The 22,208-nt window shown below is 37.8% G+C and overlaps 1 protein-coding gene across 7 annotated transcripts in view; it reads left to right on the top strand.

The window, feature by feature from the left end:
* EFCAB13 (EF-hand calcium binding domain 13) overlaps positions 1 to 22,208 on the top strand; it is a 185,507-nt gene that overhangs the window by 133,447 nt on the left and 29,852 nt on the right. For all 7 annotated transcript variants that reach the window (XM_058702937.1, XM_058702939.1, XM_058702938.1 and 4 more), the window contains 4 exons: positions 2,829 to 2,972; positions 10,990 to 11,061; positions 20,437 to 20,580; positions 21,468 to 21,539. In XM_058702937.1, the coding sequence (XP_058558920.1) occupies positions 2,829 to 2,972; positions 10,990 to 11,061; positions 20,437 to 20,580; positions 21,468 to 21,539 (432 nt within the window). The remainder of the gene's footprint in view (positions 1 to 2,828; positions 2,973 to 10,989; positions 11,062 to 20,436; positions 20,581 to 21,467; positions 21,540 to 22,208) is intronic.

Here is a 22,208-nt window from a genome sequence, read left to right as displayed (position 1 = left end):
TTAATCATTCTAATAAGTGTGTAGTAGTATCTCATTGTGGTTTTAATTTGTGTTTCCTCACTGATTAATGATGTTGAGCATCTTCTCATGTGCTTATTTGTCATCTGTGTATCTTTATAAAGTGTCTGTACAGATCTTTTGCCCGTTTTTAATGTTGGATGGGGGGGCGCCTGGGTGGCTCAGTCAGTTAAGCGTCTGACTTCAGCTCAGGTCACGATCTCACGGCCCGTGAGTTCGAGCCCTGCGTTGGGCTCTGGGCTGATGGCTCGGAGCCTGGAGCCTGCTTCCAGTTCTGTGTCTCCCTCTCTCTCTGCCCCTCCCCCATTCATGCTCTGTCTCTCTCTGTCTCAAAAATAAATAAACGTTAAAAAAAATTAAAAAGTTGGATGGGTTTTGGGGCACTTGGGTGGCTCAGTCGGTTAAGCGTCCGACTCGGCTCAGGTCATGATCTCACGGTTCGTGAATTCAAGCCCCGCGTCAGGCTCTGTGCTGACAGCTCAGAACCTGGAGCCTGTTTCGGATTCTGTGTCTCCCTCTCTCTCTCTGACCCTCCCCCGTTCATGCTCTGTCTCTCTCTGTCTCAAAAATAAATAAACGTTAAAAAAAATAAAAATAAAGTTGGATGGGTTTTTTTGTATTTCTGTTTGTATTCTGGATACATGTCCTTTATGAGATATATACTTAGCAAATATTTTCACCGAGTCTTCTACTGAGCACATTTTTCTCTGAGTGTCTTCATTTTCTTAAGTGTCTTTAGAAGAGCATTAGTTTTAATTTTGATGAAGTCCAGTTAATTAGTTTTTTTTTCTTTTATATATTGTGCTTTTGGTGTCACATGTATGAAATCTTTGCTTCACCCAAGGTTACAAATGTTTTATTATGTTTTCTTCTAAAAGTATTATGGGTTTTGGTTTTGCATTAAAAAATATTTTTTTAAATATTTTTATTTATTTTTGAGAGAGAGAGAGAGAGAGAGAGAGAGAAAGCACAAGTGGGGGAGGGGCAGAGAGAGAGGGCGACAGAATCCAAAGCAAGACTCCAGGCTCTGAGCTATCAGCACAGAGCCTGAGGCGGGGCTCAAACTCACGGGGAGATCATGACCTGAGCTGAAGTCGGATGCTTAACTTACTGAGCCACCCTGGCACCTCTGGTTTTGTATTTTAGCTCTGTGATCTATTTTGAGTTAATCTTTATATGTGGAATAAAGTATGGATCAGAGTTCCTTTTTGTTTTGTTTTGTTTTTGCATATGGACCTTCATTTGTTCCAGCACCACTGTTGAAAAGATTGTATTTTCTCTATACTTTCTATACTGAAATTCCTTTGTAGTTTTGTAACAAATCATATAAATATACATATATATTTATTTCCTGGATTCTCTCTTCTGTTCTATTAATCTTTGTCAGTTTTTACACAAACCACATTGTCTGACTCCTGTTGCTTTGCAGTAAACATTGAAACCATTCAGGTAGTATTGGCCCTCTAACTTTGTTCTACTTTTAAAAAGTTGTTTTGGGGCGCCTGGGTGGCTCAGTCGGTTAAGCCTCCGACTTTGGCTCAGGTCACCATCTTGCAGTCCGTGAGTTCGAGCCCCGCGTCGGGCTCTGGGCTGATGGCTCGGAGCCTGGAGCCTGTTTCGGATTCTGTGTCTCCCTCTCTCTCTGCCCCTCCCCCATTCATGCTCTGTCTCTCTCTGTCTCAAAAATAAATAAACATTAAAAAAAAAAAATTAAAAAAAAAAAGTTGTTTTGACTGGGGCACCTGGGTGGCTCAGTCAGTTGAACGTCCGACTTCAGCTCAGGTCATGATCTCATGGTTCGTGGGTTTGAGCCCCATGTCAGGCTCTGTGCTGACAGCTCAGAGCCTGGAGCCTGCTTCGGATTCTGTGTCTCCCTCTCTCCCTGCCCCTCCCCTGCTTGCTCGCTCGCTCTCTCGCGCTCTCTCTCTCTCAAAAATAAACATTAAAAAAATGTAAAAAAAAAAGTTGTTTTGACTATTCTAGGACTTTTACACTGCCATGTGGATTTTAGAATCAGTTTGTGATTTCTACAAAAAAAACCTGCTGGGATTTATTGGAGAAATAAGGCACTCATGAATTAGGATTTGTTGGAAAATGTCGTATCTAATAATGTCTTACTAAATAGTACAACTCTTTCCTGCAATTCTTTTGAGTACCAGTACTTTGCCTCCTTTTAAATATTCTCTTAGATAAACTAGAGATTATAATCCAAACAGTGGCCTTGAATGTACCATGATTTGTGTGAGTCATTGAAAAGGCAGACAGAGGCTTGGCTCTAATCCTAAGGACCCCATTTAGAAGGGAAAATCCCTAGAGGTTTTAGATAAGAGCTGGGAATGGGGCACCTTAATACTCCCACACTCCTTGGCGGACTTCTAATAATAGAGTGAAAGTTATGAAGAATATGCAAAAAATGAAAGCAGTAGCAAAATAAGCAGAAGAAAATTCAGGACTAATATTTTTATACTCTGAAATTTGGGCTATTTCATATAGACAGAGGTAAGCCCCAAATTCTGTCTCATGGATATAACAATGAAACATTTCCCTAAAAGATGCAATGGCCTATTTTAACTTTTGAGAAGCTGATACCTTGAGTGTATGATGATTTGTGTAACTCATTGGTAAGGCAGTTAAGTTAAAAAACAAAAACAAAACTGAGTCATCTTAGTTTTTTTAGTTTGAGACAAAAATAACTGAACATCTCAGGGAAATATGCTTGGAATAAAGGGATGTTTGGCTTATTAATTTTGGAATCATAATGATAATATTAATTGAAATATATGACCTATAGAATCCCCCTGTGTTTTCAGGTTTATGTACTGCCCTCCAAACTGTCAACTTGATGAACTGCAACAGAATTCAGATTGGTGACTTGAAAGATGCTTTTGATGACCTCAATGTTTCTGTAAAGCCTGAAGAACACCAGATGTTAGTGAAAACGCTTGATATTGATGGTATATATAACTACGTTGACTTTCCAAATACAGTGATAGCAAATTTTCCATTCCCCTTCCCTATCCTCCATTCATCACTCCCCAATAATTTTTTTCTTTATTATCCTAATAGAAAAAGTACTCTAAGAGAGCGTGTCTACTGAGATCACAGATTTATCTTGACAGAAAAATCTTTGAATAAGATTAATAAGATTTTTTACGACCCATGAAGTATCCTGTGTTGATTCCATCAGAGTGTATTTTTGTGTATGTTTTTAGCATCTTCAGGGAAGGCAAGGTCATTCTCTGTGAAAGCTGTGCTGAAGGGAAACTGCTCTGAGCCAGGAAGAGACTGAGGGAGGACTTTCTCCCCTCTGCAGGAGACATTTGTGGGAGGAGATTAATTGAATGTGAATCCTAAGAGGTTTCAGAGAAAACAATGTATAATTTTCAAATTTTGCCAATTATTATGTGGTTCTTTTATTCATTTAAATTCAGTTCCCAGAAGTATTTTCTTTATTCCATTATTAAATGGGCTTAAGCATTGTTTCATTAATCATATTGACTGGAGCCACTGTACAGCACAACTTATGGGTGCTTGTAAACAGCACCCTTCAGTGTTAGGCAGTGCCTGGCCTCCATGGCTAGGGACAGACCTGATCCTGAGTGTCTTTTATATGTAAGGGGTCATGTAATGTGTCAGATAATCAAGTAAATATAAAATATTCATAGGAAGCTTTCAGTCTAGTTGGTGAGGCAAGCTGTAAATAACAAAAGGGTATATAACAATATAAGAGATAAAAGTTTAGTGAATTTACAATGGTATATGGCAGTACTTGAATAATAGCCAGGGACATAGTGATGTGATGTGTTGTGATTTATAATAAGAAATATATATTTGCCCTTCAACCCCATTCCTGGCACGGAGCTCCTAAAACACTGGCAAATCCCTAAGTGATGAGAACTCTAGGGGCATCTTTTGTTCTAATAGGTGATTCTGGGAAGGCTTCTGGTTTCTAGGTGGGGACTGGTCACCATAAGGATAAGCCATGATTGGAACTTTGGAATTTTCAGCTCTGTCCCCCACCCCCATTCTTCAGAAAAGGGAGAGGGTCTGGAAATGGAGTGAATCATTGATTATACCTATGTGAGGAGGTCTCCATAAAATCCCAATAGTATGGGGTTTGAGGAGTTTCCAGGTTGGTGAACACATTTACATACCAGAAAGATAACTGGCCCAACTCCACAGGGACAGAGCTGCCGTGCTTGGGATGCTCCCAGACCTCCCAGACCCTATGTATCTCTTCATCTGGCTGTTAATTTGTATATTTTATCATATCCTTTAATAAACTGATGAATTTTAAGTATTTCCCTGAGTTCTGTGAACTATTTTAGGAAATAATTGAGTCCAAGGGAGAGAAAGTCATGGGAACCTCCAATTTGTAGCCAAGTTGGACAGACGTTGTAGGTAACCTGGGGACCTACTACTTGTGATTGGCATCTGCAGTGGAGGGGGAGCAGTCTCATGGGACTGAGCCCTTAACTTGTGAGACCTGATGCCATCTCTAGGTAGATAGTGTCAGAATTGTGTTAAATTGTATGACACTCAGTTGGTGTTGCATAGGATTGCTTGGTGGGAGAAAACCCCCCACATATCTGGTGTCAGAGTGCTGTAAGTGTGGCCGTAGAGTGAGAGTAAAGAAGAAACACAGGAGGAGGACTGAGGTTTTTCCTCCACAAGTGATGATACTGAGTTGTATGAGAGTTCAGAGGTGAGCTATTTCATTCATTCAACGAAAGTTTATTAAGCACTGTTGCTTGCTAGACACTAAGTATATAAAGATAAAAGAGCTTACAGTCTGTCAAGATGACAAACAACGCGAATTCCAATTGTTAAATACCACGACAGAGGTAAACAGAGTGTTATGGGAACGTATACAATAGGTACCTAACCCACACAGGGTTGGACAGGGTAGTCAGAGAGGCTGTTTGGAGGAGATGCTGTTGGAGTTGAGTTTTGAAATATGAGTAGGAACTAGCCAAGAATTGCGGGTGCAGGGAAAGGGGCTGAAAGGAGTTAGGAAGGAATGTTCAGTATGTACAAAGTACAGAAGAACAAAGCTCATGGAGAAGCCAAGGAACTCTAAGTAGTCCAGAAGGACTTACAGCATTGGATCTCAGACTGATTTACATCAGAACTACCTAGGAATTTGTTAAAAACCCAGAATATCTGAATCATGGCCAAGGTGTGTGTGTGTGTGTGTGTGTGTGTGTGTGTGTGTGTGTGTGTGTGTTTAACAAGCTTTACAGGTCAGGTTGATGTTTGACTATCAACTTGATGGTGCATAGTGGTGGAAGGAGTGGGAAAAGAAAGAAATGAAGTTGCCATATAGTCAAGAGCAGATCCAGAAGGGTTTTGTTTTTATCTTTGTTGTTCTCTGAGCAACAGAGTTTGAATTTTATCTTGAAGACTCTAGGGAGTCATTGAAGAAGTCAAATTTGAAAAGTGACATGACTAATTTTGCACTTTGTAATGGGCATTATGATAGCAGTGTTAAGAAAGAGCAGAGGGGGGCAAGATTGGAAGCAAGGACACATTTTAGAAGGCATGCAAGAATTCGGGTTAAAAGTAATGAGTGTTGATATAAGGCATTGGCTCCAGGGATGGGAAGAAGGGAACAGATATGAATTCTAGGAGGCAGAACTTCTTCATTGTTTGGTTAAGTTAGGGAAGGAAAAGAGAGAGGAATTGAGAATGATTAACAGACTTCTGGTTTGGGAGACATTTCATGGTGATGTCTTTTTTTTTTTTTTTAAGTGTATTGATTTATTTTTGAGAGAAAGAGTGTGAGCTGGCTAGGGGCAGAAAGAGAAGGAAAGAGAGAATCCCAAGCAGGCTCCATCCTCTCAGCGCAGAGCTGATGTGGGGCTCAAACTTACGAACCATCAGATCATGACCTGAGCCAAGATCAAGAGTCGGTCACTTAAGCGAGTCATCCAGGCACCCAAGTGATGCATTTTAATAAGCTGGGGAATATAGGAGGAGGCTTTAGTGCAAAGATGAGTTCAGCTTAGGATATATTGTGTTTGATGAAGGGCATGATGGAGGGAAGAGATTGAAATGAGAATAGACAAACCTAAATTCCTTCACGAAATGCACAAGGTCTTTTTAAATCTAGTTCCCGTTACTGGACCTGTTAAGATTAACCTTTGCCCACAAACTTTCTGACACACTTTTGTAAGGTCTCAAGACACTTAATAGACACAAATAGAATAATTTAAACTAAATCCAAAATTAAAAAACTACTTATAGTTTCCAGAACGCATCATACTCACTTATATACGTTTTCCGTATGAGTCTTTCTGTCAACCTTCAAATATGCCGCCAAGTCAGTAAAAATGTAACCTCCTTGAAGCTTTTCTTAATTCATTCAGTTAGATGGGGAAGCCTTTTACATTTCAATAACATGCCATGTTTAGCATCATTGAGACAATTTTGCTTTATAACTGTTTGAGAAAAGTGATATTATTTTGGAGAAATTTCCGTGAGAATTATGAGGAGAGGATACATTTTGAGCATTTGGTTACTGATGAAAAATGAATACTTAAACTGTAAGCAAATTAAAAGTATTCTGTGGGGAGAACAGGTTAAATATTTACAGCCATAATACAATGTGAGGTAGGTAGAAAGATCAAATGAGAAACATATGTTTTTGTTTGGGTTTCCACTACTTACTTTGACCTACATCACAGTATCTCATTTATTTTGCAGGTTCTTCCAGCTAACGGGAAAAATATAAGTACTTGCATATTTCTGAATATACAATATGTACATATTGCTTTAAAAAAATTTAACAGGAGGGGTGCCTGGGAGGCTCAGCATCAGACTTCAGCTCAGACCATGATCTCACCATTCGTGAGTTCGAGCCCCGTGTCGGGCTCTGTGCTGACAGCTCAGAGCCTGGAGCCTGCTTTGAATTCTGTGTCTCCCTATCTCTCTGCCCCTTTCTCTCTCTCTCTCTCTCTCTCTCAGAAATAAAATAAAAACATAAAAAAATTAATAGGAACTACACTACCACTGGGTAGGTGGTCATTTTTAAAGTTTGCCCCCTAGATGAATCTTCAAGTTTCTTGTTTTCAATTGTTTAAAAAGTAAGAAAATGTTCGACAAATAGTCATTGGTTTACATTAAAACTGACTTCTCAGAAATGCTCATTCTTTTAACCAATTAATATGTGAAAACTAATTCCTTTCAGATATATGTTATAAAACCCAAAATAACAGTTTAAACTGAGATGGGGGGGTTGATTTATAATAAAATGATTTTGTTTTAAAAAGAAGATGCAAATTAATCCAGTTATTGCTTGTTTTAGACCTAATTTTGCCTCATCTTAATTTTTCATTCTTTTATTTAAATTTTGTGTTTACCTCTTCTGTCTTCAATATAAAGTAATACACCAGTAAAGAAAGTGGTGAAAATAAATAAGAGAATATCATAAAAATAATTTGTAATAACATTAGTCAATACTTTTATATATCTAGCGCATCCAATTATCCTAGTTCTTTTTTCTCTGCATCCATTGTGCAAATTAACACTAGACACTTCAAACTAGATTCATACTTAGAGTCTGTGAAAACTTCGTACAGTGTTCATTAAAGAAGGATGTAAATACAACTGTCAAAACCACAGAAAGTTCAGAGCCATGTCGAGTAAGAAGTTGCTGCGGTTGAGGTTAAACAGGTTGTTGCCTGTTTTCTCCTCTATGGTTTTGATGGTTTCCTGGCTCACATTTAGGTCTTTCACCCGCTTTGAGTTTATTTTTGTGTATGGTGTGAGAGAGTGGTCCAGTTTCATTCTTCTGCATGTTACTGTCCAGTTCTCCCAGCACCATTGGCTAAAGAGACTGTCTTTTTTCCATTGGATACTCTTTCCTGCTTCGTCAAAGATTAGTTGGCTATACACTTGGGGGCCCAATTCTAGGTTCTGTATTCTATTCCATTGGTCTATGTGTCTGTTTTTGTGCCAGTACCATACTGTCTTGATGTTTACAGCTTTGTAGTAGAGCCTGAAGTCTGGGATTGTGATGCCTCCTGCTTTGGTTTTCCTGTTCAACATTACTTTGGCTATTCAGGGTCTTGTGTGGTTCCCTCCAAATTGAAACATTGTTTGCTCTAGCACTGAGAAGAATGCTGGTGCAATTTTGATTGGGATTGCCTTGAATGTGTAGATTGCTTTGGGTAGTATCGACATTTTAACAATATTTGTTTTTCCAATCCATGAGCATGGAATGTACTTCTTTGTGTCTTCTTCAAGTTCTTTCACAAGTTTTCTGTAGTTTTCAGCATATAGATCTTTTACATCTTTGGTTAGGTTTATTACTAGGTATTTTATGGTTCTTGGTGCAATTGTAAATGGGATTGATTTCTTGTTTTCTCTTTCTATTGTTTCATTATTGGTGTATAGAAATGCAACCAATTTCTGTACATTGATTTTATATCCTGTGACTTTACTGAATTCATGTATCAGTTCTAGCAGCTTTTTGGTGGAGTTTTTCGGGTTTTCCACGTAGAGTATCATGTCATCTGCAAAAAGTGAAAGTTTGACTTCTTCTTAGCCAACGTGGGTGCCTTTTATTTCATTTTGTTGTCTGATTGCTTGAGCTAGGACTTCCAACACTCTGTTAAATAACAGTGATGAGAGTTCCAAAAGCAAGGGAAATAAAATCAAAAATGAACTATTGGGACCTCATCAAAATAAAAAGCTTCTGTACAGCAAAGGATACAATCAACAAAACTGAAAGGCAACTGATGGAATGGGAGAAGATATTTGCAAGTGACATACTGGATAAAGGGCTAGTATCCAAAATCTATAAAGAAGTTACCAAACTCAACACATGAAAAACAAATAATCCTGTGAAGAAACAGGCAAAAGACACAAACAGACACGTTTCCAAAGAAGACATCCAGATGGCCAACAGACACATGAAAAGATGCTCAACATCACTCATCATCAGAGAAATATAAATCAAAACCACACTGAGATACCACCTCACACAGGTCAGAGTGGCTAAAACTAATGACTCAGGAAACAACAGATGTGGGTGAGGATGTGGAGAAATGGGAACTCTCTTGCACTGTTGGTGGGAATGAAAACTGGTGCAGCCTCTCTGGAAAACAGTGTGGAGGTTCCTCAAAAAATTAAAAGCAGAATACCCTACGACCCAGCAATAGCACTACTAGGAATTTATCCAAAGGATACAGGAGTGCTGATTCATAGGGGCAAATGTACCCCAATGTTTACAGCAGCACTATCAACAATAACCAAATTATGGAAATAGCCCAAATGTCCATCAACTGATGAATGGATAAAGAAGATGTGGTTTATATATACAGTGGAATACTACTCGGTAATGAAAACGAATGAAATCTGGCCATTTGCAACAACGTGGATGGAACTGGAGGGTATTATGCTAAGTGAAATAAGTCAGTCAAGGAAAGAGAGATATATGTGTACACTCACACGTGGAATTTGAGAAATTTAACAAGAGATCATAGGGGAAGGGAAAGGGAAAAAGTAGTTTCAAACAGAGAGGGTGGCAAACCATAAGAGACTCTTAAATACACAGAACAAACTAAGGATTTATGGGGGTGTGGGGATCAGGGGAAAGTGGGTGATGGGCATTGAGGAGGGCACTTATTGGGATGAGCACTGTATGTTGTTGTATGTAAGCGATGAATCATGGATTCTACTCCTGAAGCCAAGAGTACACTGTATACATTGAATGTTAGCTAACTTGACAATAAATTATATTAAAAAAACACACACACAGAAAGTTGTCCTCTCTCTTTTCTTACAGCTTCTTAAGTTATGAAGGTAAAACAAAATGCAATTAGAATAATCCACTAGGATCTTTATTTGCCACCTACCATTCTCTGAATGCCTGCTGATCAAAGTTTTTAACTGCAGATTTTCCTTGATAGACTGGAATGAGGAAAGTTTCCGTCTACTGTCAGTGCTCCAGCTGCCACAGGGGGATAAATATAGAACTGATCAAATTAAAATTTAGCAATATGGGAGTAAAAAAATGTATCTGATCTGTCCCAAAGAGTTGTTATTTGCATGGAAATAAAATCATCAGTTCATTTGAATTCACTGAATTCATTGAATCACATTCAATATATCACACATTGAATTCATTGAACCACATTCAATATATCACACAAAAAGGAAATACTGTGTTTGAGGGCAAGGAGTGGACACGGAGTTGAAGATGTGCAGTAGACAATGGTCTAGCCTAGAAATAGAAACTTGAGAGTCAGCAACATACAGTTTGTAGTTACAAGAGGATTCAGGAATGGTTTATAGAGTGCAACAAGAAGAGGGCCAAGGACATTGAAATGCTAACATTTAAGTAACGGTGGAGAAAGAATAGTTTATAAAGGACGTAACAGGAAGCAACTAGAACGAACGGTAGGAGAGAAACCAAAAGAAAGCTATAGCAACAAAACAAAGAGAAAAAAGAGTTTGAAGGAGGAAAGTATTAGATAAGACCAACAAATTAAGAAGTATTCATTAATTTGGGAATGAAAGAGGAAAGTATTAAATAAGACCAAAAAAAAGTATTCATTGATTTGGCAATAAATAGTTAATGGGTGAACTTGGTAAAAGCAGTTTTGAGAGGGTGGAAGCTAGATAAGACCAGTTTGATGTGTGAATGACAATATGATTATGATGAATAAGAACATTTCTTTCCAGAAAATAGTTTGGGAAGGAAAGGAAAAGGAAAGAGTAGTGGTTAGAGGGTATCATCTAGGTTCAACAGAAGGCTTTTTAGAAATCTAGACTTAGGAGCTGGTTTTGACATGAATAGGATTTAAATAGGCAGACTGTAGATTGCATTCAGGACAAAAGTTTACGTAGCTAGAAAACCATAAGATGCTTTAAGGGGCAGCAAGAGAACCGATTTAGCTCACTGTGGAAGTACTTTATGTTTCTTGAATCTACTAATTTTTCTTTGTTCTGTTTTTGTCTTCGCAGAAAAGGGAGATTCTTCTCTAAAGACTGCCCTTTTAGCACTGAAGAGCATTAAGCGTTTTCGAGATTTTAGAGGTGAGAATAATTAGGAAGTTTTGAACACAGTTAGAATATAGGAAACTTTTAGCTAGTTGTTGAAAAGTGATGGACTACTTACATCAACATATAACTAATATGCTACAAGATTAAATGAATGGTATACGTTCAGTATTTTGGGTATTCAGATGAAGGTGAGCTTCCTGTGTTCATGTAAGTCTAGTTTGAAACATTACAAGTTTGTAATTGAAGCAAATAATATATCTTCTAACAAGGTTGCCAAAAATACATGACCCTAAAAATGTTTTACTAAATTTAAGGTTTTTGATTAGGTAATACATTCACACAGATCATAAATAAAAAAGTATTGGGGTGCCTGGGTGGCTCAGTCGGTTAAGCGTCCGACTTTGGCTCAGGTCATGATCTCACAATTCATGGGTTCAAGCCCAGCATCAGGCTCTGTGCTGACAGCTCAGAGCCTGGAGCCTGCTTTGGATTCTGTGTCTCCCTCTCTCTCTGCCCCTCCCCTGCTCATGCTCTGTCTCTCTCCGTCTCAAAAATAAAAATAAAACATTAAAAAAAATTTTTTAAGTAAAAATAAGTAAAAAAGTATTTAAAGATACACAATGCGGGGCACCTGGGTGGCTTGGTCGGTTAAGCGTCCGACTTCGGCTCAGGTCACGATCTCGTGGTCTGTGAGTTCGAGCCCCGCGTTGGGCTCTGTGCCGACACCTCAGAGCCTGGAGCCTGTTTCAGATTCTGTGTCTCCCTCTCTCTGTGACCCTCCCCCGTTCATGCTCTGTCTCTCTCTGTCTCAAAAATAAATGTTTAAAAAAAAAAAAAGATACACAATGAAAATCTTCTTGCCTGGTCTATTCAGTTCCTATTCCTTTTCCCCAGTAACTAATAAGTAACTAGTTTCTTTTTTTTTTAATTTTTTGTTAATGTTTTATTTATTTTTGAGGCAGGAAGTACTTAGATCATTCAAGAAAATATGAATATATGTATGTATATATATGTATGAATATATATATATATATGTATATATATATATATATATATATATATATATATATATATATATATCCCTCCCTCACTTTTTACGTGAGAGCATGATATGTACATTGTTCTGTATCCTTGATTTTTTAATACAGTAATATATTTTGGATATTTGTTCATATCAGAATATAAAGGCCTTTCTTATTCCCTGTTATAGTTGCATAGAGAACATGTGAATTCTCATTCTGATGGAAATTTATTCTTTTAATTTATTTTTATTTTTAAAAAATTTTTTTGTTTATTTATTTTGGAAAGAGAGAGAGGCAGAGTGTGAGCAGGGGAGGGGCAGAGAGAGAGAGGGAGACACAGAATCTGAAGCAGGCTCCAGGCTCTGAGCTGGCAGCACAGAGCCCGACATGGGGCTTGAACTCACGAACCGTGAGATCATGACCTGAACCAAAGTCAGACGCTCAACTGACTGTGCCACCCAGACACCCTTTGGAACTTCATATATTTAACTTATTGGGATCAGTGATCCTTCCAACTTGAATCTTTGTCTTTTCGATTGTGGTACCAAGAAACATTTTGCAGCGTCACATGATGGATGCCCTGTGTGAATTATCTAACTTTTGAGTATAATTTTGAAAATATCTAACTCACTTTAAAAATGAGTTAATTGAATTTCACCAAGAAGCATAAAATACCTAGGAATAAATCTTTTTTTTTTAATTTATTTTTTTAATATATGAAATTTACTGTCAAATTGGTTTCCATACAACACCCAGTGCTCATCCCAAAAGGTGCCCTCCTCAATACCCATCACCCACCCACCCTCCCCTCCCTCCCACCCCCCATCAACCCTCAGTTTGTTCTCAGTTTTTAACAGTCTCTTATGCTTTGGCTCTCTCCCACTCTAACCTCTTTTTTTTTTTTTTTCCTTCCCCTCCCCCATGGGTTTCTGTTACGTTTCTCAGGATCCACATAAGAGTGAAACTATATGGTATCTGTCTTTCTCTGTATGGCTTATTTCACTTAGCATCACACTCTCCAGTTCCATCCACGTTGCTACAAAAGGCCATATTTCATTTTTTCTCATTGTCATGTAGTATTCCATTGTGTATATAAACCACAATTTCTTTCTCCATTCATCAGTTGATGGACATTTAGGCTCTTTCCATAATTTGGCTATTGTTGAGAGTGCTGCTATAAACATTGGGGTACAAGTGCCCCTATGCATCATACCTAGGAATAAATCTAACCAAAGATGTAAAAGATCTGTATGCTGAAAACTATAGAAAGCTTATGAAGGTAATTGAAGAAGATATAAAGAAATGGAAAGACATTCCCTGCTCATGGATTGGAAGAATAAATATTGTCAAAATGTCAATACTACCCAAAGCTATCTACACTTTCAATGCAATCCCAATCAAAATTGCACCAGCATTCTTCTCGAAACTAGAACAAGCAGTTCTAACATTCATATGGAACCACAAAAGGCCCCGAATAGCCAAAGTAATTTTGAAGAAGACCAAAGCAGGAGGCATCACAATCCCAGACTTTAGCCTCTACTACAAAGCTATAATCATCAAGACAGCATGGTATTGGCACAAAAACAGACACATAGACCAATGGAATAGAATAGAAACCCCAGAACTAGAACCATAAACGTATGGCCAACTCATCTTTGACAAAGCAGGAAAGAACATCCAATGGAAAAAAGTCTCTTTAACAAATGGTGCTGGGAGAACTGGACAGAAACATGCAGAAGAATGAAACAAGACCACTTTCTCACACCATTCACAAAAATAAACTCAAAATGGATAAAGGGCCTGAATGTGAGACAGGAAACCATCAAAACCCTAGAGGAGAAAGCAGAAAAAACTCTCTGACCTCAGCCATAGCAAACTCTTACTCGACACATGCCTAAAGCCAAGGGAATTAAAAGCAAAAATGAACTACTGGGACCTTATGAAGATAAAAAGCTTCTGCACACCAAAGGAAACAACCAACAAAACTAAAAGGCAACCAACGGAATGGGAAAAGATATTTGCAAATGACATATTGGACAAAGGGCTAGTATCCAAAATCTATAAAGAGCTCACCAAACTCCACACCCGAAAAACAAGTAACCCAGTGAAGAAATGGGCAGAAAACATGAATAGACACTTCTCTAAAGAAGACATCCGGATGGCCAACAGGCACATGAAAAGATGCTCAACGTCACTCCTTATCAGGGAAATACAAATCAAAACCACACTCAGATATCACCTCACGCCAGTCAGAGTGGCCAAAATGAAGAAATCAGGAGACTATAGATGCTGGAGAGGATGTGGAGAAACGGGAACCCTCTTGCACTGTTGGTAGGAATGCAAATTGGTGCAGCCACTCTGGAAAGCAGTGTGGAGGTTCCTCAGAATTAAAAATAGACCTACCCTATGACCCAGCATTAGCACTGCTAGGAATTTACCCAAGGGATACAGGAGTACTGATGCATAGGGGCACTTGTACCCCAATGTTGATAGCAGCACTCTCAACAATAGCCAAATTATGGAAAGAGCCTAAATGTCCATCAACTGATGAATGGAGAAAGAAATTGTGGTTTATATACACAATGGAATACTACATGACAATGAGAAAGAACGAAATATGGCCCTTTGTAGCAACGTGGATGGAACTGGAGAGTGTGATGCTAAGTGAAATAAGCCATACAGAGAAAGACAGATACCATATGGTTTCACTCTTATGTGGATCCTGAGAAACGTAACAGAAACCCATGGGGGAGGGGAAGGAAAAAAAAAAAAAGCTTAGAGTGGGAGAGAGCCAAAGCATAAGAGACTGTTAAAAACTGAGAACAAACTGAGGGTTGATGGGGGGTGGGAGGGAGGGGAGGGTGGGTGATGGGTATTGAGGAGGGCACCTTTTGGGATGAGCACTGGGTGTTGTATGGAAACCAATTTGACAAAAAATCATATATTGAAAAAAAATGAGTTAATTGCCTAATGTTTTATGAACTTACCAAAACTCTTCTTTAACTCTTATTTTTAGTATTAAAAGTATCTTAGGGTCAAAAGTACATAGTTTTATTTCATAGTCTCTAAAGGTATACTTTATTTTCTTTCGTTTCAAATAATATCATTAATGGTTGGCAAATATTTTTGCATAGTGTTTGATGTTTTACCAAGTACTTTCACATAATTTATTTTTTAATAATTATTCTTTTTTAAAAAATATATATTTATATTGAGAGGGACAGAGACTATGAGCAGAGGAGGGACAGAGAGAGGGACATAGAATCCAAAGCAGTCTCCAGGCTCTGAGCTATCAGCACAGAGCCTGATGCAGAGCTTGAAATCACAAATTCACAAATCGTCGTGAAATCATAACCTCAGCCGAGGTTGGACGCTTAACCAACTGAGCCACCCAGACGCCCCTCACATAATTTATTTTTTAACTATTCTTTATGACTATCCTGTTCAGTAGAAATCTTACAATAAAGAAAGAGAAAAGTAAAGTTCGAGGAAATTGTACCTTACCTAAGACCCCACAGCAAGTGTTGGACTCCATATGCAGCTATTTCTTTTACTGTATTATAGGTTAATGGTTCAGTTTCAAAATTCATTTAATGCTATAACTTACCGAATAATATTATCATGATTAGCACACATATATTGAACACAAAAATATGCATAAAGTAGGCCATGAGAAATCTTAAAATCTAGATGAAAAAATAGGTCATTTACATAAAATATAACTAGTATTCTGTAAGGGCAAATTAGTGATGCATATTATTTTAAGAGTTTAAGTGAATGGGGCACCTGGGTGGCTCAGTCGGTTAAGCGGCCAACTTCAGCTCAGGTCACGATCTCGCGGTCCGTGAGTTCGAGCCCCGCGTCGGGCTCTGGCCTGATGGCTCAGAGCCTGGAGCCTGCTTCAGATTCTGTGTCTCCCTCTCTCTCTGCCCCTCCCCCGTTCATGCTCTGTCTCTCTCTGTCTCAAAAATAAAAACGTTAAAAAAAAAAATTAAAAAAAAAAAGAGTTTAGGTGAAGATTAGATTCCTATGAAAAAAATGGAGGAACTGTGAAGGAAGGGTAGCATCTTGCTTGATAGGTAGAGGGAAAGCCAAAAAACATTGACACCTAGAGATTTAAAAGGGAAGAAAAGATCAGAGGTGTAAGTAGGATTTGAAAGATATGAAATGAGAGATAGTTGGTAGGTCTACATTGGAGGAGATATTAAATGTTTTGCTCAAAACAGGTCTCACTATAGTCTTTGGGCAAGAGAGTGTCAGGTACTAAGCTGTCTCTAAAGATTGATTTAACAGTGGATTGGACTAAGGAGCCACTAGAAGCAGGAAGATCATTTATTTAATCCATTCAGTCAGCAAATGAGTGACACTATGCTGGTAACCAAGATGGGTAAATACTGGTCTCTGACCCCAGAGAATTCACTGAAGAAAGACAGATGAGCAAGTAAATAACTACAAATTGTGCTAAATGTTAAGGAGAAAATGTACAAGGAGGAGGTAGAGCGTTAAGGTGCAGTGACTTAATTTAAATAGGATGGCCAGAGAAGCATGTTCTGACATGTGACATTTAGGCTGAAACCTACAGGATTAGAAGGAATCAGCTGCTGGAAGAGTTGGCAGAAGTGTCTTTCAGACAAGAGGAAGAAGCTGTGAATGGTTCCAGGGTAGGAAATAACACATATGTTTAAGAAACTGAAAGGCCTTTCTGGCTGAAGTCTAGTGAAAGCATAAGAGACTGTTAAAAACTGAGAACAAACTGAGGGTTGATGGGGGGTGGAAGGGAGGGGAGGGTGGGTGATGGGTATTGAGGAGGGCACCTTTTGGAATGAGCACTGGGTGTTGTATGCAAACCAATTTGACAATAAATTTCATATATTGAAAAAAAAATAAAGGTAAGGAATTTGAATCAAATTCAAAATATAATGGAAACCAATGAAGTGTTTTTATTTTATTTTTTTTAATGTTTAGTTTTGAAAGAGAGAGAGAGTAAGAAGGGGAGGGGCAGAGAGAGAGGAAGGCACAATCTGAACAGGCTCCAGGCTCTGAGCTGTCAGTACAGAGGCCAATATGGGGCTCGAACTTGCGGACCACGAGATTATAACCTGAACCGAAGTCAGAGGCTTAACTGACTGAGCCACCCAGATGCCCCCAATGAAATGATTTTAAACAACACAGTGATATGATCAATTTAGTCACTCCCGTTGCAGTGTGGAGATTGGATTGAGAGAGGGAAAGAGTGGTATTTAATGGTATTTAGAAAAATTTGGAAATAATACAGGCCTGGGGAGGTGAGGACCTGAATAGGGTCCTCAGTATGGACTAGTAAGGAAAAATGAATGAAAGAGATATGCTAAAAGGGGAAAAAACTGTGGTGTCTGGGTTTAGAGAGAAACAAATGAAAACAGAACCATGGGTTCCAACTTAGGTTAATGAAGGAATGAATCTAGTTGAAAGTATATTTATTTCAAGTTAGTAGCAATGATGGTACCTCAGAGACTATCCAGAGAAATAGGCACATGAGAAAAGCTGGAGATGTAATTTGGCCATGTAATTGCCTCATGGAGGTAACAGCTGGATAACAATCAGGAGAAATAAATCTCAGAGATAATATAGAGAAGAAAAAGCAATGACCAAGACCTTCTAGCCTAGATTCTTAATCTGTTTAGTCAATTTCATTACTTTGATTGTTTTATCAATCTTTGAGTTAATGCTAATCCCCCTAAGGTAAAATGAGAAAGATTGTGGTAGGTAAAATGAGAAAGATTTTACCATTTTATGGATAGATGTCGCATATCATACATAAGTCACTTCTCTTTAATTGATAAATGTAATATAATTCCTGAAGAGATGTTTTTGTGGGAAGGTGTTGGAGGAAATGATTGACAGCATGATCTTAAAGTTCTTCCAGAAGAATAAGAAGAGAATAAGGAGGAAATAGAAGTTGGAAAGGATGTGGTGAAATGAATGGCTTTTTTTTTTCACTACCTACGTGTTTGTGTAAATTGGGCCAATTCTTCTGAAAGAAAATTCTAAGAGGGTTCATTATTAAGATTCCACTGAATTTTGGTTTAGAAAGATAGGATGCAGTGGAATACTATGTGGTCATTTAAAAATAATACTCCTAGAATAATATGCTGACAAGGGAAAATGTTGAAAATACATTGCTAAATGAAATGAAACTTGATATTAAAGAGTATTAAGACCAAACACCGTTAAAATGTAAATCATTAAGCACGTGGCATGGCGTGTACTAATTCTGTGATTTGAAGGAAGGAGGCTAATTAAGACGTGAGGGCAGGTAGTCAGCTACCCAAATTGTACAGAGGACAGTGAAGGCTAAGATTATTAGATCTGACAAAGAAGGGGATTGAGAGGTTATTTGCTGTTCTTTGTAATAGCAGAAGCATTGTGCTCTGCATCAGAATGTTTGACCTGTAGTCTAATGTTTTCTTCCTCATGATCTTGGACAAATCACTTCATCTAAATATAAAATACAGCTATATGTGCTGAACTATAGATAATAGTACATGTCCTATATATTTCATAAGATTTTTTTGTGGCTGTCAAAAGAACTAATATAGAAGTATCCCATAAGTTATAAAAAGTGTCAAATGTAAAGTAGTATTGTTCCAAGAGAGCTATGGGAGCTTAAAATAGAGACTGGGTGATGAAATAGGGGCAAGAAATACTAAATTACTCATTTGGGAAGCTCAGTAATACAGAATGGAGGGAAGTAGAATAGTAGGTAGGCATGACAATAGGATAGAGGAATGGAAACATTAAGGGAGCAGAGGAGAAAATACATTAAATAGTCAATAATCAAGTAACAATTAGTGAGTCTATTTGGTATGCATAGTAGAGATTGTAGAAGTATTATAGCACAAGGGTCTTGTGCTCACAAGGGAGATTATGGTGAGATTAGAGAAAAAAGACATTTAGAAGATTGTATACTAGATCATGTGGCACCAGCCATAAGAGCTACAAGAATTTAAGTATAATGAGAAGAATACATCTTATATATACTGATATTATGCCATTGTTATATATAATGGTATATCAGAACGAACTATGATAATCTGGGGAAGCCTAAAGGAGCAGATGGAGCTTGAACTGGTTGCTGGGCTGGGGAGAGAATTTAGATGTATATTCTAGATGAGGAGGCTAGCCTGCCCAAAGAAAACATGTGAGAATGACTTAGATGTCTGTGAGGAATAAAGTAGAAAGATGTGGGATAGATTTGGGAATGCACAAAATCTGAATGATAAAATACCTACTTTATAACATTGCAAAGTATAATATGGCTGAGTTTGTCTTTCCCCAAATACATAATGGAATTACTAACTACCTTATAGCTATCATATTTTTAGGCGTCTATTTCTAGGCAGAAAAGTTTTACCTGAATACAAAGGCAGTGTCAGCACATTTTGTACCTAGGAAGTACAGTCATCACAGTCAGAAGTTATAAATCCATATTCCAAAGTGCTAAATTCAGATTGATTATATACTATTAGAGAATAAATACGGGTTTTTCCTAGACAGAATACATCACTACTTAAAGTGATAGGAAGGATAGTTAACCTCTAAAAAAAAAGCTCTCTAGGATCTTTCACAGCATCAGAAATTACTATCATTAAGACATTCTTTTGTATTACCTATCTTAGGCCACTATTAAAGTATTGTTATTAAATAAGAAGGAAACTGACATGGAGGGGGAAGCAAAGCTCTCTCTTCTGTTAACAATTATTACTGTTAAATTATTAAAAAATTATTTAAAAATATTAAATTTTTTAAAATAAATTATTTAAAAAATTATTTAAAAAATAACAATTCTAGGTTGATGGGGGATGGGAGGGAGGGGAGGGTGGGTGATGGGTATTGAAGAGGGCATCTTTTGGGATGAGCACTGGGTGTTGTATGGAAACCAATTTGACAATAAATTTCATATATTAAAAACAATAACAATTCTATCAGCAGATTAATTAGCTGTTACTTGTGTATACCAAGGTTCTCAGCTCTAAGTACAAGAGAATCAGTATAAGACAAATTAAGTTTAATAAAGGAACGGGAAAGAGGCAGATTTGAGGTGGCAGTGACTAGGGGCAGCAGAGAGATCCCTGGACACATACAGAAAGGATGTAAGAAACTTGAGAGGCAAAGATAGATGGACAGAAGGAGACAGATATCAAGGCTTAATTTCTACTACGAGTTTGCCCTATAAGTGATCTATTTTGTAGGTATAAAATGAGAGTTAGATGTGTATGTACCTCGAGAGAGTATTTAAGGTGAATGCTTAAAAAAAATGCTAGGTATCTATATTAGTTTTTTGAATCATAGTTTAAGCTAATTGTTTAGAATTTGCATCTAAACTGAAAGTATTTTCTCTTGATAGAGGTTAATGACCTTGCAAAGGCCTTAAACAAAGTCACCAATGAAAAAGTTGTTGTTGATGATATAAAACCTATACTGAAAGGCTTGGGGATTTATTTGCCAGAGGAAGAATTGCAGGAGATGCTTACATCCATTTCTCTTGATAGTAAGTATTTCTTTTCTGAGTCATTTATTACATATCACACTTGTGTTTACTTTCACTCATAAACCCACAGAGCTGATTGATTAGGAATCAAATGCAGTGAGTTCAACAACATTAGATTTTCCCTATTAGGCTTGGGTGAGAATTTGCTTTGGATTATTCTCATAGTGAATTATCCTAGGGATGTATAATCTTCCTGTCTTCATCCCATTGCTTTGCCTCCTGAGGTTTGAATCATACGTTTTTATTGGACAGGAGCTGTGCAGCTCTCTCAAGCCCCTGAAATGCAGGGCCAAGCCTTAGTGTGGTGACACACACTTACCAGTTTGGTTTCCCCACAGTCCTCAAAGGGCTACAGTGGTGTTTTTGGAATCCTGCCAGTGGGAGGTTTAACTTACATGCAAAGCAAAGGGGTACTTTTTTTCTTCTTCAGTTCCAAATACATGGCCAATAAAAAACAAAAGATGCACACTTCCTTTACTAATATATCTTTGCTTATAAGTATATATATAGTCTCCATTAGGTATTTCGGTTGGGGTTTGGTTTATGGTACTTGTAGGGAATATCTTCTTCCTTGTAACATAGTTAGTGGTAGTAGGACTTGTAATGCTGAAAAATTCAGAGAATGTCACATACTAAAAAACAATGGTCCCAAGTGGTTAAAATATATGTAAAATTCATAAAACACTCATTGGCTCTACAGCAAAAAAGACTGCAAGAGTTATCATAATCATGTTCCTTTTTATAGTCTGAGGTGTGTTTAGCAGAATCAGAGTTAGAAAACAGGACTAACTTGGTTCTGAAGATTTGGTAAGCATGCATATCTTTTGACCTCATCCCTTTGTATCTTTGGGTTAAAGACCATTCATTTCTTGATGTTTCATTTTCAGATGAGGGGAAAGTGAACTTAAAAGATTTCCTGACTCAGTTAATGAAAATACCATATTTTACAAAAGTTCAAAGTAAGTGAGAATTTTTTAACAATGAAAATTTTGAGTGGAATCCTTTAGTTTTGATTATATGCATTTGTGCAGTTTTCTAATGCTGAAGCACATCATGTATATAACAAATGTACTCTGGATGATGAATCAGTAAGGGATCCTAGTCCTGACCTTTTCTTGACTTAAATTTTATGAACTTATAGTATTTTTCCATCACTCAAAAGGGATTAACTAAGTGTTAAGAGCTGAATGAATAATGAAACCATAAAAAGGATGAGATCATGCCATTTGAGACAACATAGATGGACCTAGAGGGTATTATGCTAAGTGGAATAAATCAGACAGAGAAAGATGAATGCCATATGATTCAAATTATAAGTGGAATCTAAAAAAAAGCCAAACAGGGGCACCTAGCTGGCTTAGTTGGTAGAGCATGTGACTCTTGATCTCAAGCTTTTAAGTTCAAGACCCAAATTGGGGGAGCGCCTGGGTGGCTCAGTCGGTTAAGCGTCCGACTTTGGCTCAGGTCATGATCTCACGGTCCGTGGGTTCGAGCCCCGCGTCGGGCTCTGTGCTGACAGCTCAGAGCCTGGAGCCTGTTTCAGATTCTGTGTCTCCCTCTTTCTCTGACCCTCCCCTGTTCATGCTCTCTCTCTGTCTCAAAAATAAATAAATGTTAAAAAAAAAAAA

The sequence above is a fragment of the Neofelis nebulosa genome, chromosome 16, assembly GCF_028018385.1.
Source record: "Neofelis nebulosa isolate mNeoNeb1 chromosome 16, mNeoNeb1.pri, whole genome shotgun sequence".
NCBI classification, from domain to species: domain Eukaryota; kingdom Metazoa; phylum Chordata; class Mammalia; order Carnivora; family Felidae; genus Neofelis; species Neofelis nebulosa.
The sequence above is the reverse complement of the archived record's forward strand: the minus strand, read 5'-3'. Positions and strand labels throughout refer to the sequence as shown.